General features: G+C 50.9%; 3 protein-coding genes across 3 annotated transcripts; 2 read left to right on the forward strand and 1 right to left on the reverse strand.

The window, feature by feature from the left end:
- The first annotated feature begins 31 nt into the window (after positions 1–31).
- RPS18 (ribosomal protein S18) lies at positions 32–6,436 on the forward strand. Its single transcript, XM_032849156.1, has 6 exons — positions 32–90; positions 554–652; positions 5,767–5,853; positions 5,938–6,039; positions 6,127–6,218; positions 6,317–6,436. The coding sequence occupies exons 1-6, from the start codon at positions 88–90 to the stop codon at positions 6,390–6,392; spliced, it is 459 nt and encodes a 152-aa protein (XP_032705047.1). The 5' UTR covers positions 32–87; the 3' UTR covers positions 6,393–6,436.
- Positions 6,437–7,069: 633 nt separating this feature from the next.
- Positions 7,070–9,072, forward strand: B3GALT4 (beta-1,3-galactosyltransferase 4). Its single transcript, XM_032849132.1, has 2 exons — positions 7,070–7,236; positions 7,424–9,072. Exon 2 carries the CDS (start codon positions 7,447–7,449, stop codon positions 8,596–8,598), a length of 1,152 nt encoding a protein of 383 aa, XP_032705023.1. The 5' UTR covers positions 7,070–7,236; positions 7,424–7,446; the 3' UTR covers positions 8,599–9,072.
- A 73-nt stretch (positions 9,073–9,145) lies between these two features.
- Positions 9,146–16,763, reverse strand: WDR46 (WD repeat domain 46). The gene is made up of 15 exons (XM_032849130.1): positions 16,613–16,763; positions 16,295–16,507; positions 16,107–16,187; positions 15,848–15,960; positions 15,636–15,723; positions 15,442–15,503; positions 15,098–15,202; positions 14,860–15,010; positions 14,603–14,738; positions 14,310–14,409; positions 10,284–10,597; positions 10,041–10,135; positions 9,787–9,882; positions 9,525–9,638; positions 9,146–9,412 (listed from the first exon to the last, which is right to left on the reverse strand). Exons 1-15 carry the CDS (start codon positions 16,679–16,681, stop codon positions 9,314–9,316), a joined length of 1,836 nt encoding a protein of 611 aa, XP_032705021.1. The 5' UTR covers positions 16,682–16,763; the 3' UTR covers positions 9,146–9,313.
- Between the last annotated feature and the right edge of the window lie 97 nt (positions 16,764–16,860).

The raw sequence follows: 16,860 nt of genomic DNA on the forward strand, positions 1-16,860 counted from the left end.
TTCCGCCTGCTGGCTATATAAGGCCACTACGTCACTTCCGTTCTCTCTTCCATAGGAGGCTTACACGCCGCCGCTGAGGCCGCCGCCATGGTAAGACTGTAACCAGTACGGGGATCCCGCGACATCGGAACCGGGACACGGAAAGTCTGCTGTTGGGAGGCTTGAAATACCCTATTCTGGGGGTTTGCAACTTTCTGTGTGGATCTTTGAGACACACCCCTGGGCAGGAAGGAGTGAAGACCTCCAGGTCTGGGGAGTGGGCCAGAGGAAGAGTGGCTCCCAGGGCGCTCGAAAGCACGAAAAGGCTTGGGCGTGAATGGTGACTTCAAGTCTCCGCTACTCAGAGTGTACTCTTGGGAATGGGCGGAAAATTTGCCCCCTCCCAATGGTTGCGTTTTCCCGAGCCTGAACACTTCATGTTCTGCGGGCTGGACTGAGGAGTTTGTTGTGAGAAAACAAGTGGGGGGCGGGTTGTTTCCCCCTGTATGATAAGCTTGACGTTCCTGTCTGATGGCAGTTCACCGTGCCTGATTTTTCGCCCTGTCTCTGTCAGTCTCTAGTGATCCCTGAGAAGTTCCAGCACATTTTGCGAGTACTCAACACTAATATCGATGGGCGGCGGAAAATAGCCTTCGCCATCACTGCAATTAAGGTAAAGTAGGGTAAGGAATGGAGCACATAAATGAAACTGGGTTTGTTAAGACAGCTGTAAGTGAGGCAAGGTTGAGGAAACCTGTCCCAACCGGATCACCTTAGCTGCTGGGTAAAATAAAGAATGGTTAAAAGTGGGGTGCCTGGGTGACTCAGTGGGTTAAGCCTCTGCCTTCCCCTCAAGTCATGGTCTCAGGGTCCTGGGATCGAGCCCCGCATTGGGCTCTCTGCTTAGCGGGGAGCCTGCTTCCTTCCCCCTCTCTCTCTGCCTACTTGTGATCCTTCTCTCTGTCAAATAAAGTCTTAAAAAAAAAAAAAAAAGGAATGGTTAAAAGAGTGACTATATTTCCCTTAACCACTTACCACATTTTCTCTAAAAGGTAAGTAACAAAAGTCAGGTCAGGCCAAGATACTTCTTCTCTCCTAGGGGATGGGGAGTGGGTTGTCTCCTCTACTAGAATTCGCTAGAATTTATTGGACCATCAGCCATGGTCGTCTTGTGAGGTTCATTCTGAGTTTGGTTTCTGCCCACTATAGCAATGCATCGTAATAGTAACCCTTCCTGTGAAATTTTTATGCCCTTAGAAATTGTGTAATTGTACATGGAGGGGGTGGAAATGCCAAAAGATTGCCAAGTGTGAAGAAACCTATAATTGGGAGTGGAAGGGGTAACGCTACATGGTGAGCGGGGCATTTATTCCAATGTCAGAAGTGATGAAATGCATTTCCAGTTGATGGGAACCAATATTTGCTCATTGTATGTATTAGGTTGATGAGTACAAGCTTGGATGTGTTTTCTTTTCACCAACCTAACGAACTGGCCTTCCAGTTGGGGATATTATTCTACCTTTTTTTTTTGTTTGTTTGTCCGTGTAATTGTGGATATGGCTGAATGTGTTTTTTGCCAGTATGTGGACACCGTTGGGAGAGGGACAGTCCTGTCTTGTTCACAGTCCCCAGCTTCTGGTGTATCATAGATGCTCATGCAGTGTAAGGGAATGGTCCCAAGGAAACTGTAGCCTGGTTTCAGAGAATTTTTTAAAAACATAAATATTGCATAGATAACTTATTCCATCAAAACTGTATATCCTTGTTTGGTTGACAAGATCAGATTCTTTCAGTTTTTCACATTATATTGCAGGAGGTACGGCTTTTGTTTGTTCTTAAATGGTAAATAAAAAGATTGCTTCCTTTTGTTAATTACATGAAACTAGGAAGGCAGTGTAAAATCTACTGGTACCTTTTTAAGGGTTGCTGTGAAGCTTAAGTGGGATAGTGAATACAGACGAGCTTATCTCAAAAGTCTGTATGGCAGGTTCAGTTCCAGGCAATAAAGTGAGTCGAATGTTTTGATTTCCCAGTTTGTATGCAAGTTATATTTACACTGTAATTAATATTTAATGTGTAATAGTGTTCTTTTTTTAAAGGTACATACCTTAATTTAAAAATACTGCTGAAAAATGAATCATCATGAGCTTTCAAGGAATCATGATCACACCTCACTGTAACATAATAATAAAAAGGTTTGAAATACTGTGAGAATTACCAAAATGTGACACAAGCACAAGAGAGCAAATGCTGTTGGAAAAATGGCATTGATAGACTTGTTTGACACAGGATTTGCCACAAGCTTTCAGCTTGTAAACAAAACAAACCAGGATATCTGCACAGTGCAGTTAAACAAGGTGTGCTTGTATAAAAGATGGTCATGGTTAATGGGATCCTTGTGTTAAACCCTTTCTCTTTGCCTCTTAACCGGTTTTGTATTTACTTTTCTTTAAATATGTGCCATAGCCTTTGTAGTCCACTTAGAACAATTTAATCAAAGGACGTTAAGGTACTTTGTGAACTTTGTAATAAGTCTCTTAGGGATCCTGATACTTTGCTTATCACTGGGAAAGATTATTACTAGAGATAGATAATACAGAGATTTTTGCTAATTGTGTGGATAGCTAGCAAATGCAGCTAGCTCTTCCTCTGGTGAGAGAACTAAGCTTAAATAGGAGGCGGTCTTTTGTTAAGGATCCAGAATGGAGGGGTAATACTTGGAAAGTGGAAGAAAGTATGGTGTGGGGAGCTGGGTATGGGGAGGGATTTTTCCAAAGATGTGGCTAAAGAAGTGGTAAGTGGGATTAATTGGCTGGAGGAGGATGAAGAATGGAGTGGATGTTGGCAGCAGAAGAGGATATTGAGAGGTAATACAGACCCTATAAGATTATTCTATGCCATGATCCCTTTGTAATTGTTTTGTTTCTACTTGTAGACTTTTACTATGGATATTCTTTAAGGTTGGCTGGTCTTCTGCCCTTCCTCTAAATCAGGGTGATACTGTGGGTTATTTGGAAACCTGGGAGGAAGGGGTTGGGATTGGGCGTAATCACTGGGAGGAACCCACTGACCTTGCTCAGGAGGAATGTGTGTCCTGTCCCGTGAGTAATATTGTTAAATACTTTCCAAGATTAATATTAAGTTGGTGTCAACTCATGTTCTAGGCCCTTGGACAACAAATAATGAGTGATGGTCCCCTGATTATACTTAACTCTTCTGGATGGAGAAAACGGGTCTCCTTGGAAGAGAAAAGGGATCTAATGTAGAAAGTTGGCTAGTCAATATCAGCCTGCAAACAGGGCTATCAAAAATTTGGCCAGGGGCACTCGGGTGTATGTGTCAGCATCTTTCCCTTCATTTCAATTCAAGTCTTAGTCTCAAGAGTCATGAATTCAAGCCCCAACCCACCCCCACCTCATTGGGCTCTATGCTGGGTATGGAGCTGACTTTTTTTTTTAAGCTTTATTTTAAATTTAAGACCGTAATTTTTATTTTATTTTTTCTTTTCAGCGTAACAGTATTCATTGTTTTTGCACCACACTTAGTGCTCCATGCAATACATGCCCTCCATAATACCCACCACCTGGCTCCCCTAACTTCCCACCCCCCCCCCACCCCTTCAAAACCCTCAGGTTGTTTTTCAGAGTCCATAGTGTCTCATGTTTCATCTCACCTTCCAGTTTCCCTCAACTCCCTTCTCTCCATCTCCGTGTGTCCTCCGTGTTATTTGTTATGCTCCACAAATAGTGAAACCTTGTGATAATTGACTCTCTCTGCCTGACTTATTTCACTCAGCATAATCTCTTTCAGTCCCATCCATGTTGATAGAAAAGTTGGGTATTCATCCTTTCTGATGGAGGCATAATACTCCATAGTGTATATAGACCACATCTTCCTTATCCATTCGTCCGTTGAAAGGCATCTTGGTTCTTTCCACAGTTTGGCGACCATGGCCATTGCTGCTATAAATACTGGGGTGCAGATTGGAGCCTACTTTTTAAAAAAGCTTACAGCAACTCTTTAAAAACTTGATTATGGAAAAATTAGAAGGAAGAAAATTATCCCCTATGAAATAGTATTTAGCAAAACTTTGGACTCCTGTTTCATCTATATTCTTCCTATCATTTAAAAGCAAATCTCAGACATAACTACTAACTATAAATATTAAAATTTGAGAGAGATTTAGACCTTAATTTCTTCTGCTTGGGTGGTTGTGGGGTTTTTGTTTCTTTTTTTTGTTGTTTTAAAGATTTTATTTAGTCATTTGACAGACATGTGAGAGAGGTAACCCAAGTAGGAGGGTGGGAGAGGGAGAAGCAGGCTTCAAGACCTTAATCTCTTCTGAATCAGTGTGATAACTTGATTTTCTAGGTCACTTTTTTTTTTTTAAAGCAATATTGATATGAGCAAGAGCGTACACAAATGGCGGGGTGGGGGGCAGAGGGAGAGAGAAAAGCAGTCTCCCAGCTGGTCAGAGGGCCCTATGTCGTATTGATCACAGGACCAGAAGATAACCACCTGAGTTGAAGGCAGACATTTAACTGATCTAGGTGCTCCTCTAGATCACTTCTTACACAGAGGAAAACACCTCTCTTCATTTTGTGGGGTTACTGAGAAAAGTCACCACAGACTTGTTGGCCTAAAACAATGAAAACTTACTCCCATAGTTGTGGAGGCCAAACATCCAAAATTAAGGTGTCGGCAGAGCCATGCTCCCTCTGAAGGCTCTAGGAATCCTGTCTTCTGGTGGTTGCCAGCACTCCTTTGTTTTCTTTAGCTGTGTCACTCCTCCTATCACTTGGCCTTCCACTTTGTCCTCTCTCTCTCTCTCTCTCTTTTTTTTTTTTTTTTTTTTTAATTTATTTATTTGACAGACAGAGATCACAAATAGGCAGAGAAAGAGGAAGGGAAGCCGGTTCCCTGACCAGCAGAGAGCCTGATGCGGGGCTTGATTCCAGGACACTGGGATCATGACCTGAGCTGAAGGCAGAGCCCCATGTCCTCTCTTTTTATAAGGCTACCAGGCATTGGATTCAGGGCCTGCCTTAATCTAGTGTAACCTCATTTTCATTAATTATATTTGGAATGACCCTATTTCTAAATAAGGTCACATTATGGGATTGTAGTTAGACATGTGGTGGGGGTTGGGAACTATTCAACCCAGTCCATCATCCTTCACTGTTAACATGTTTGGTTCATGAGTTCAGGTGGCAAGGATTACTGGTGTTGGTGCTGATACAATGCCACCAGTGTAAGCATTGGGTCTTTTCAGTTTGGTTTGGGCCCTTAGCTCCCCGAGGCCTGGTCATCTCTGGGCACTGACAAAATCCAAGTTTGTGATCTTGGAAAACTGATCATTGTGATGGGGTGAAATGCCCAAAGAATTAGGACCCTTATAGACTCAGAGCACCACAGTCCTACCTCTTGATCCAGCCATGTTAATCCAGAAGCCCCTAGTCTTGCTATTGGTGCTCTGTTAGCTTTGAGAGAACCAACCCTTTGGTTCTCCACAAGGCAGAGACTAGAAGGTACTGCTCTTGGGTGCTGCTGCAGTGTCTTTGACAGCTATATATGCTGAACATTGTGAAAAGATTCTTTTTCTCAGACCTGTCCCTGGGGAAAAAAATTATTTTCCTCCTATTTAATGGTTAGGTTTTGTATCTAGAAAAGTAATAATGCACTGGGTGGTTGCTGACCTTTGTGTGCTTTTTGAATAGTGGAGCCCCACTATTAAAGGGAACCAAAAAAACTCAGACTCAATCCCAAATTTCCAAAACCTCTCTTTAGGGTGTGGGGCGAAGATATGCTCATGTGGTGTTGAGGAAAGCAGACATCGATCTCACCAAGAGGGCCGGAGAGCTCACTGAGGATGAGGTGAGGATAAGGAAGGGGGGCTGTGGGTTGGGCCTGCCATCGAAGGGAAGCCCTCTGTATCTGACCTTTGTCCCTGTCTGCCAGGTGGAACGTGTGATCACCATTATGCAGAACCCTCGCCAGTATAAGATCCCAGACTGGTTTTTGAACAGACAAAAGGATGTGAAGGATGGAAAGTACAGCCAGGTGTGTATTGAGATGGCAGGGTGTCTAGTTAGAATTAGTTGTAGGTTCAGTGGGTAAAACATTCCTCACCCTCTCTTCCAAATCCAGGTTTTGGCCAATGGCCTGGACAACAAACTCCGTGAAGACCTGGAGAGACTGAAGAAGATCAGGGCCCACAGAGGGCTGCGCCACTTTTGGGGGTGAGTAGGGGTGGGAGTCTACTCACTCTGCCTTTTCTTTCCAGACATTTCCTTTGCGCTGTGTGTAACCTGTGACCCTTCTGTTTTCTTACCTGCAGACTTCGTGTCCGAGGCCAGCACACCAAGACCACAGGGCGCCGGGGCCGCACCGTGGGTGTGTCCAAGAAGAAATAAATCTGTAGGCCTTGTCTGTTAATAAAATAGTTTATACACCTAAAGCTTCCTTCTGTGTGATGCTCTGCATTCTTCTGGGGACGCTGATAGGGAAAGCTGTCTCTCTGGGCCCTGTGGGTGGTTTTACTCTTGGTTGATGGCTCCCTGGGGTATCCAGACCAGCTCCACGTCCTCACCCCCGGGCTAAAGCAATGCCCAGTGGTAGTGCCACTCCCTGCCCTACCTGAGGCAACCCTGTGGTGTCCGCCCTCTAACGGAAGACGTAGATAAAGCACCCCCACCCCCAGACGGGGGGACCAGGGCAGTTTCAAGACAACCAAGGCCCCTGGGGGCTAGCGAGAAGTGGGTACCTTGAGCCTAGCCAGTTGATGGTCCGGGGAGTATTTTCAGGTCTTGACCGCCCCTGGGTTTCTTTTAAAAATACGGGGTTGCGTAGGGGCGCCGAGGCCGGGAAGTTGTGGACTACCGGTAGGGATGAAATCCTCTAAATCGTTGACCCGGAAGAGCTGGGGTCTGCCACGTAGCGGGGGGTCGCGTGTGTGGTTAAGGAAGTTGGCCTCGGCTGCCCGGCGTTCGCCCCAGCGACTGCGGCACGCTGCTCCGAATTCCGCTCACGCCGGCTCGCGCCGGGCCCGCGCCGCCGGGGCTCGGTCTGCCGTGTTCCGTCCGCCGCAGCCGCGAAGCTACCGAGCAGCTTCCGGCGAGGCGGGTGCGCGTGCGGCCCTACACCCTCCCAGGGAGGGGGGCGGGACCCAGCCGCCACCGCGGGCGGGGGAGGGGCTCCTGGCGCTGCAGTGACACCCCACCATGGAGCCGAGCTTTGGGGCGGCGGGGCCCCGACAAGGTAACCTCCCCGCAGTTCCGGCTGTGCCCCCCTCAGCCCTACCGCTTCCCGGATCTCGGCGCTCTTCCCTGCTGGTGCTGGCCGCGCGCACCAGCCGCCCGCTCCATCCCAGGCGCGGCCGGTTAGAGACTCCGGTCACTGGGACCTGGGGCGTCCGCTCACTAACCGCCCTCCTCTTTCTCTTCAGGTCGCTTCTGATTACCCCACACCATGCCCCTCAGCCTCTTCCGGCGCCTTCTCCTTGCCGCCCTGCTGCTGGTGATTATCTGGACCCTCTTCGGGCCCTCGGGCATCGGGGAGGAGCTGCTGAGCCTCTCGCTGGCCTCCCTGAGCCCAGCTCCGGCCTCTCCAGGGCCGCCCCTGGCCCTGCCTCGCCTCCTGATCCCCAATGAAGAGGCGTGCGGGGGTCCCGGCGCCCCACCCTTCCTGCTCATCCTTGTGTGCACAGCCCCAGAGAACTTGAACCAAAGAAATGCTATTCGGGCTTCGTGGGGCGGTCTGCGTGAGGCCCGGGGGCTCAGGGTGCAGACTCTCTTTCTGCTGGGAGAGCCAGGCTTGTGGCATCCTACCAGGGAACCCCACATCAATCTGGTGCGGGAGGCAGCGGCCCAGGGGGACATCTTGCAGGCGGCCTTCCGGGACTCCTACCGGAACCTTACTCTCAAGACCCTCAGTGGGCTCAACTGGGCAAACAAACACTGCTCCATGGCCCGCTACATCCTCAAGACGGATGATGATGTGTTTGTCAATGTCCCTGAACTGGTGTCAGAGCTGATTCGGCGAGGGGGCCGTTGGGAACAATGGGAGAAGGGCAAGGAGCCGCCTCTGAGAGAGGTTGAGTCTGGAGATGAAGACATGCAAGAGGGGTCCATCTTGAGGAGACAGCCAGTGCCTCTTCTGTACCTGGGCCGCGTGCACTGGCGGGTGCACCCCTCTCGGACACCAGGGAACAAGCACCAGATATCGGAGGAGCAGTGGCCTCCTACCTGGGGCCCCTTTCCACCCTATGCCTCTGGCACAGGGTATGTGCTCTCAGCTTCTGCCGTGCAGCTCATCCTGAAAGTGGCCAGCCGGGCACCCCCTCTGCCACTGGAAGATGTCTTTGTGGGGGTCAGTGCCCGACGAGGAGGCCTCACCCCGACCCACTGTGTCAAGCTGGCTGGGGCCACCCACTACCCCTTGGACCGGTGCTGCTATGGGAAATTCCTGCTGACATCCCATAAGCTGGACCCCTGGAAGATGCAGGAAGCCTGGAAGCTGGTGGGCAGCTCTGACAGGGAAAGGACTGCACCCTTCTGCTCCTGGCTCCAGGAAGTCTTGGGCATCCTGCGCTGTCGGGTAATAGCTTGGTTTCATAGCTGAGAGTGCCTGGGGCCACAGGAGTTTGGAGCTGAGGGTCGAGCTGGCACCCCCTCCACCTTCTCCAGCCCAGGCCCAAGGCGGGGGCCCTGACTGGCTGCAGCTGACCAGTCTCCTCTATCAGATGCTCTATTACTGAAGATGGAGAGATAAGGGAGAAATCTAGGGGCCTGGCCTGCCAGTCCCCATCACGGTCGCCAAGAAGAGCAAACCAGTGCTGGGGTGCTTCTCTTCAGTGCTGGCAGAGGAGGGGCATAAGCTCCTCAATAAACTTGTTTGTCTACCTCTTCGAGTACAGCGTGATCCTCACCAGGAGTCCAAGAACACAAACCTGGGGAGCCTGGAGGCTGCCAGACCATGCTGGATGGGAAGGACATCAATTGCCAGGGACGTGGGAAAGAGAGGAGGAAGGGCCCTACAGAAAAAGGCTAAGGTCATGGTGATAAGATACAGGGTGGGGCAGAAGCGGGATACCAGGACCCCCTCCAATCAGAGTAGTCCCAGGCTGTGCAAAGGGAGAGGAACAGGTCCCCAGTCTAGACACATTATCCAAAAAAATAGCCATCTTCTTTAATACCAACCCAGCCCAGGAGCCAGCTGTCTACCCCCAGTTGGGGAAGGGGTACACTACCCTCTCCTCATTCCAAGAAATAGGGTGATCTTCCCACAGGCCATCGTGGGGAGACACTGTTGTTCTCAGGCCACCCTGGAGCATGGCTCAGCGCACAAATCTGTCCAGGGCAGATGGCCGGGCCCTCGGGAGCTTGGCCTTCTCTTGCTTCTGTGGCTGTTGCTCAAGGCTCTGCCGGACTTTATCCTGGGTGGGGAGATGGGGACAAGGTGAAAAGTGGCAGGCTGGCAAGGGCAGAGGTACTAGCAGGATGACACAGGCTGTGGGATGCCTAGCCCACCCCTCAATGGTCATTTACCCGGTGCTCCTTGTCCATGACCTTCCTCTTCCTCTTCACCAGGCTTGCTGTCGAGCTGCGGCCCTTCTGCTTTGGCTTTGGTTGGAAGGGAGCCTTGGCCTCGGGGTCATAGCCCTAAGCAGGGGGACAAGGGTGAAATCTAGAACGGCCTCAGGGGCCAGGAACTGTGGCAGCCCCCATCCGCTGTGCCTCCTTCTGGGGACATGGCACAGCAGAGGGTGTGGATGGGAGGAGGACCTGAGTACTGGGGCCTGCTCCATACCAGCCTCTCTATCCGCTCCTTCTTCTCTTGCTCCAAAGAGATGACATCAACCTCTGCCAGGGCTCGCGGGTCTAGACAAATGAGCTCTGCAGGTACCTGGAGGTGTCACAGAGACACAGGAAAGGGTCAGGAGCCACAGAAGAATGACCCAAAGAGGGATGGAGGCCATGGGGCTGCTGAGTCCCACTCTTCCCAAGACCCCTGGGGCATGGGGAGCCTTCCCCAACCCCAACCCTACACAGGCTCATGCTCACCTTCTCCAGCAGGGCCTTCACCTCCCACTCCTGGCGCTGCTTCTGGCTCCTGTATGGATTACTCTCTAGGCCATCAAAGTTGGGTTCAGCAGCCCCTAGAGGGATGGAGAAGCATGAAGCCATAAACAGAACCCAGTCCAGCAGCTGCAGCCCAACCAAGCCCTTTGTTGCTGGCTGTCCTGAGCCAACCCAAACTTCCACCCAGAGTTTATTCACATGGATCCCATCTTCTGTCCCACTCACCAGGGACCAGCATGCTGGTGATGCCGCCACTGTGCCCCACCCCCAGCACATCTTCAAAGGGGCAGAAATGAAGGCCATGCACATGGCCTGAGAGCCGGTGGGTGAGGTAAGGCTGCTCCAGGGAGGGTGGGCTAGCCTTGCCCTGCCCTGCCCATATGTTGATCACGTCACCCATGCCCGCAGCCAGCAGTCCCCGCTGGGAAAAGGCCAGATGCCCCGCTCCCTGGGGCAGGGTCCGAGCACTCAGAGGCTGGAACATCCCTCGTAGGTCAAAGATCTTCAGCTGGTGGTCCAGGCCAGAGGTGGCCATGTACCTGGTGGAGAGGGGGGTGGGCAGTTAAAGGAATCTGTTGCGTGGGCCTGCTGAGCAGGGTTGTGGCCAAGTGCAGGCATAAAGAAACAATTTTTATTTCCCTTTTACAGACGAGGAAACCGAAGCTCAGAGAAAAGTGATCAGGGTGAGTGGTAGAGCTAGAATTCAAATCAGGCCTGTCTCTTCAGTGTCTGTCCTCTTAATCAAAGGGAGAGCACACACGCCCATCAGCCAAAGTGACCCATTCTGCTGCATACAAGGGAGCGCAGTGGCTCTGCAAAGAGAAGGACCGACAGCAATGGTCAGGGAGGACTTCATAATAAAACTGGGATTGGAGCCATTGGAGGTCATTCTCGAGGAAGCACAAGAAACACCTAGCAGGTACAAAGGAAGAAACATCACAGTGTGGAGGTGAGATGGAAACAGAAGTCTGCTTTCAGGATTGGTGGGACATGTGGGTAGCAGGATGAGGAGGGGAGCACTGGCAGGGGCTCTTGAAACTCGGACTGAAGATGCAGATCTCTGACACTGCTCTCTGGCCATGAGAGACAGACTGAAGGCTGCACGGAGTTGAGAAAAGCTGAGGAAGCAGTGCCGTCGTGAGCTAGAGGACCCCGCCCCACCCTGTGTTTCCCTGGAAGGGAAGGCAGCGCTCTCCAGGAATGTGTACTGCCGCTGCTTGTTTTCAGAGATTGGGAGTGTCTATCTATGTCCAAGTTGTTCCTCAGAGATGGAGGCTGAAGGGAGACCAGCAAGGCCGGGGGATGTAAGTTTACCAAAAGGCCATGGACTCTCTTCTTAGTCTTGGCTGTGAGCCCCAGAAGAGGGGACTGAGGGGCTCCTATAAAGAGGAACTAGCCCTGTGACGGGGTTGAACAGAGGCCCAATTGGATTCTATTCCAGACACAAGACAATCAGGGCCCCAGCTCCAGCAGACGGGAAGGACCGCCAGTGCTAACTGGGAATTTCCGAGGGCTCCTGGGACACAGGGTCACTCCTTTCAGTCAACCCACAACCGAAGGGCACATGCTGGCTACTCTCCCCACACACACCCACCTTTGGGATCCGCTGCACAAATACCAGCCCGCTGGCCGGAGGGCATCCAGGCTGCACTACCATGCTTCTAAAGTTGCAGAAAACAGTTGAGCTCTGAGAATCCAATCCAAACCTAATGCAAGCTTCCATAATGCCTTTTTGTTTGTTTGTTTAATTTGACAGAAAGAGAGATCACAAGTAGACAGAGAGAAAGGTGGAACCAGGCTCCCCGCTGACCAGAGAGCCTGATGAGGGGCTCGATCTCAGGACCCTGAGATCATGACCTGAGCTGAAGGCAGAGGCTTAACCCACTGAGCCACACAGGCGCCCCTCCATAATGCCTCTTAAGGCAAACAGCAAACCTCATCTCTGCGGCCCCTGTGGCCTGAGGCACACCTGAGGGCGACCAGAGATAAGCAGAGGTGGGCCTATAGTCAAGGACCTGTGCTGCTGTCCAGGTGTGGACCAAATCTCAGGGAACTAAGTGACTAGGCCTTGGGCACAGCAGTACTTGACCAAAGCAGCCCAGAGAAGGCAGAAAACAGCTTAGACTCAGTGGCCCACAGAGAGCACGCTCCTAAAGCCAGCTGGCACAAATATGAAGTAAAAACGGCTGAGACAAATCACTTGGCCCCAAAGATACAACAACTATGAGAGGACCAGGGAGGGTGGGCCTGAGCATCTGGAAGGTTTTCATAAGTTGATGGCTACTAGGCTGTTCCTTTTCCTGACTTTGTTTAAAACCACTTAAAGTTACGTAGTTTACACCACATATAGAAGATTCCGGTGCAGCAGTGTGAAGGGAGGAAGGCAGCTGTGGGAATGATCAGCACCCAGGACACGCCGGGAGAAAGAAGAACCAGAGGTTGGAAAGTGGCTGCGAGCATCATACATGTTCACAGGAGACAGCAAGGATGGAGATAAACAGACCTCGGAGAGCGCAGCCGGGACTGTGGACAGTAATGAAGTGACAGCACCAAAGCAAGTAGCATGAGCCTGGGCCTCCAGGAAGCACCCGGTAAACAGCAACTTGGTTCCTGCCCTTACTGCTGGCTGAGGACGATGGGGCTGTGTAGCTAGAGGTGTCAAGTCCAATTCTGGGTGAGAGGAAAATGTGGCAGAAAGGGAACAAGCAAGGAAGAGCAGGGTGACCTATCCCTTAACAGACACATTCGGTCTGGGGTGACAGAAGACGACTCAGCAGGAACTAAACGCATCTCCTGAATAATCATTTCCATAAACTCCAGTCTCCTGTTTCTGTACATAAAGTGGAATACCACACCAGGGCAGGGCCGATAGCCCCTTCATCCTTGGACCACCCCCAGAAGCCCAGGCCCAGAGCCCAGCCCACAGCAAGTGCCCGGGAGTGCCTAACAAAGAAACGAATTAAGGGGAACACCCACTATTCCCATTAGAGGGAACCTGTGTACAACAGAATACACTGTGTACACACATACACACATGTACACAAACATACGCCTCAGACGGCACACCAGGGCAGCTGCAAACTCTCGGTGCTCCATACTCCCTGGGCACCAAGCCAAACTTGATATGCCTTAACTCGCTTTAACATTTAGGACGCCTTGGCGGCCTACAGCCCACGCCCCAAACAAATCCGGCCACCACCTACTTCTGGACAGCCCTCGAGCTCCGAATGGTCTGGCCATTTTTAAGTGCCCAGAAGAAATTCAAAAATATTTTGAAACAGGTGAAAATTATAAGGAGATTCAAATTTCAGCATCTGCAGACGCAGCTGTTTGGGAGCACGACTCCACTCGTTCATTGGTTTCTTCTGTGGCCACTTTTGTACTACAGTAGCCTGGGAGAGCCATCAAGACCGACATCACGTGTGGTATGTCATCTCTTCGTACCGCTGTGGGCGCATGACAACTTGTGGTGACATGGTTATAACTTGACAGCGTTTTAAAGTGCCACCTATCTCATCATCTGTATGAAGGAGGTCTTCAAAGACAAAATAGGTAAGATCTCTCCACAGATCAAAATTAAGAGAAAAACATTTGCAAATGGGCTTGCTGTTTCAGAACACTAACTGTGAACCTCAATTGAGCAAAATGTTATCCTCAAAAGGGAAACCCAATTCTTCCCATTAGAATACCTGTGTTACAGAAATACTATATTTGGTAACTATTATATTTTGAATTTTACTGCTTAAAAATCTGTGATACTTTGTTTTCTCTTTACTCAAATACCTATACAATACACTCAAATTTTCCTCTTGGCCGGCAAAACCTAAAATCTTTACTATCTGGCTCTTTACAGAAAGAGCTTTCTGATCCTTGAGCTAGACACTCATCGCTATTCTTGGGGTGAGGAAAGTGTGTGGCACACAGAGGTTATGAAATGTATCCACACTTACATGGCCCGTCAGTGGTTAACACCAGGATTTATTTACCTTCTTACTTTTTCTCAGTAGGCTCCACACCCATCATGGAGCCCAATTCAGGTCTTGATCTCAGGGTCTTGAGTTCAAAGCCTTAAGACCTGAGCTGAGATCAAGAGTCAGACGCTTAACCGACTGAGCCACCCAGGTGCCCCAACCAGGATTTAAACCTAGGCATCTTGACTGTGAGTCTGTGCTCTTAAAGACACACTGCCTTCTATATCCTTCCACCCAGCTGTGACCTCCCCAGCAGCTCATGACCAAACAAGTGACTTACGTGCCTGTAGAATCTATAGCCACAGCCCGGACCCCACCCCGATGACAGAGGATCTTTGCCAGTGGCTCCTTCATGGCTGGACTCCATAAGGACACGGTACCTGGATGTCAGGGGAGAGGAGCCAAAGTTATTAACAAACCCTGAGGTGATTACATCTGGAAAGGACAGGGTTTCAAGGCCAAGGAGTAACGAGAGAGATGAATAGGGGCAACCTGAAGGCACTTGGAAAGCACAAATACAGAAACAAAGCAGGGCTAGGTAGTCAGAGAGTCAAAGCTCAGCTAGAGACCAACCATTGCTGTGTCCGAGGTGGATGACGGCATTGTAAGGGTTCTTAGTCATGACGTCCAGCCGTCCAGCCCGAGCATTCAGAGCTGCCACGATCTTTCCCACTGACACGTCCAGGTAGGTCAGAAACCCTGTCTCTGACTGACCGAGAGAGAGACACAGAATGAGTCCTGACTGCCCTCTGTCCTTCTACTGGGATCCCAGAGAAGCAACGGTCTTCTCAAGGGCTGCCACCCAATCCCTGTGCTCCACAGCCACTCACAGCTGTAGCCAGGAGGAAGTGGAAAGGCAGGAACTCCAGCCGTGTGACTCGGTCACAGCGGCGGATACAGTGGAGCTCGATGCCCTGGTTGTCATAGATGTGAAGCCAGCGATTCTGAGCGACAGCGAGCAGTGCCTCCGAGTGCAGAAACCTATAAGGAGGGGTGGAAAGGTTCACTGGGAAAGGGGGGTTGGGGGCAGTTATTCAATGAGGAAAGGGACGCCTCACTCCCACTAACCGGATGTCCCGCACTGCCTCCATGACGTTGATCTCACACATGAGCCTCTTCGTTACCCAATCAAGGGCGGCCACATGACCCCGGTGCCCTCCAAAAGCCAGGTGTCTGTTGGGGGCAGGGGACAGGTAGAGCGTCAGTGCAGAAAAGCACCCTGACCTGGACCATGTGAGATCCATCCCACACCGGCCATTCCTCTATATGCTCACCCTCACATGCAAGCAAATCACAGGACCCTCCCCCCACCATCAGCCTAAACATACACTGGTCCAGCTGAGGAGAGTGTGACTGACGTGGTTAAGGAGATGAACCACATCCTAGTTCAAGGGACTCCTATCCAGCCTTACCTCCCAGTTGGGGAGTAATTCAGTCTGTAGGGTCCAAACTGCCTCAAGTTTAAATCAAAGTGCTGAGAGAGGAAAGAGTGCAGGAAAAAAAAAATCAGGAAAGAAGTGGCTCCTTCCAGTTGTTCCCTCTTCTAATCCCCACTTCCATCTTGCTCTGCACCACCAATCCAGCCGGTGGCCCCTTTTCCACTCACCTTGGCTGCACTTGCAATATCCACAGCCTCCACAATGTCAGCCTGGCGTATCTTTGCTGTGTCCTCCCCATCCTCCCCTTCCAGAAACCTAGGAGTGAGTGCTACCGTTGGAGTCAAACTCCCAAATATGCAGTGGGTGTACCAACATGAAAATGAGAAAGAAAAGCCCCATAAAGCAGGGCCTGGGGAGGCCCACATTGGGGTCCACTTACCCGGGTTCCTCAGCAAGCAGTAGTTCAGAACGAGCAGCTTTAATACTGATTTCCTCTTCCTCAGCCTCAGCCACCTCAAGTCGGCTTCGGGTTTTGGACTTCGAATGTGGCAGCTATAACATCGTTGGTCGGGGGAAAAGTGGGCAAAGAAACAGACATTGTTTAGGGTCCCAGGAGAGCCACCAGCACCCCCCACCCCATCCACTCACCCATATACTCCCGGGTTGCAACTTCTCCCCACTCTCCGGCTGGTCCTCACCTTTTTGGATTTGTCAATGCGACGGAACTTCCGAGCCACCTCCACAGGGACGGGGGCAGGGCCTGGAAATGGATCCTGGGCCTGGGGAAGAAGAAACAATCAGCAAACAGGCTAGGGTTGACCCCAATCCTCGCACCCGTGAAGCACAAGGCGACTTGTCCCACCACCTTATCAGGTCCCAGGCTTACCCCGGACACACTCCGCTGAGGCTCAAGATTCCTCCCTTCTCGGGGTTTCTTCGGGAGCTGAGGCTTCCTGGAGATCCGAGACTTCTTTGCTATGTTAGAGTTCTTGGGCCTCTGGGGGCGAAGCTCACGATTCCTCTTCTTGTTACGAGGGGGCCCTGGAGAGGCTCCCGCAGCGGTTAGAGTGGTTTCTTCCTCCCAGTACCTCCGCGGTTTCTACGGGCACATCAGAAGCTCTAATACTCCATAGCCCGCGCCCCGCCCCCCTGGGACCCCGCAGCTAGAAACTTCCCTTCCATCCTAGGAAAGAGACGTCTCTACCTTCCTCTTGGCCTGAAGTCTGTTCTTCTTGGGCGGGACATCCTTGCTCGGTTTGGGGGCTGTTTCCATCTAATCCACCCGAACAACGATCCACGTGCAAACTCCTCTCAGCTGTCCCACAGACTGCTTGAAAACTCCCGGAAGTCCGCCTTCCTTTATCCAATCAGTGCCTACCAGGTCTGAAGCCTTCTAGGCGCCATCTTGAATAAGGGCCTATTCTCTCGAGGGGCGGGGCAGGCCTTGATCCC

This window comes from Lontra canadensis, unplaced genomic scaffold (genome assembly GCF_010015895.1).
Source record: "Lontra canadensis isolate GAN:19392208 unplaced genomic scaffold, GSC_riverotter_1.0 scaffold219, whole genome shotgun sequence".
In the NCBI taxonomy this organism is placed as follows: Eukaryota; Metazoa; Chordata; class Mammalia; order Carnivora; family Mustelidae; genus Lontra; species Lontra canadensis.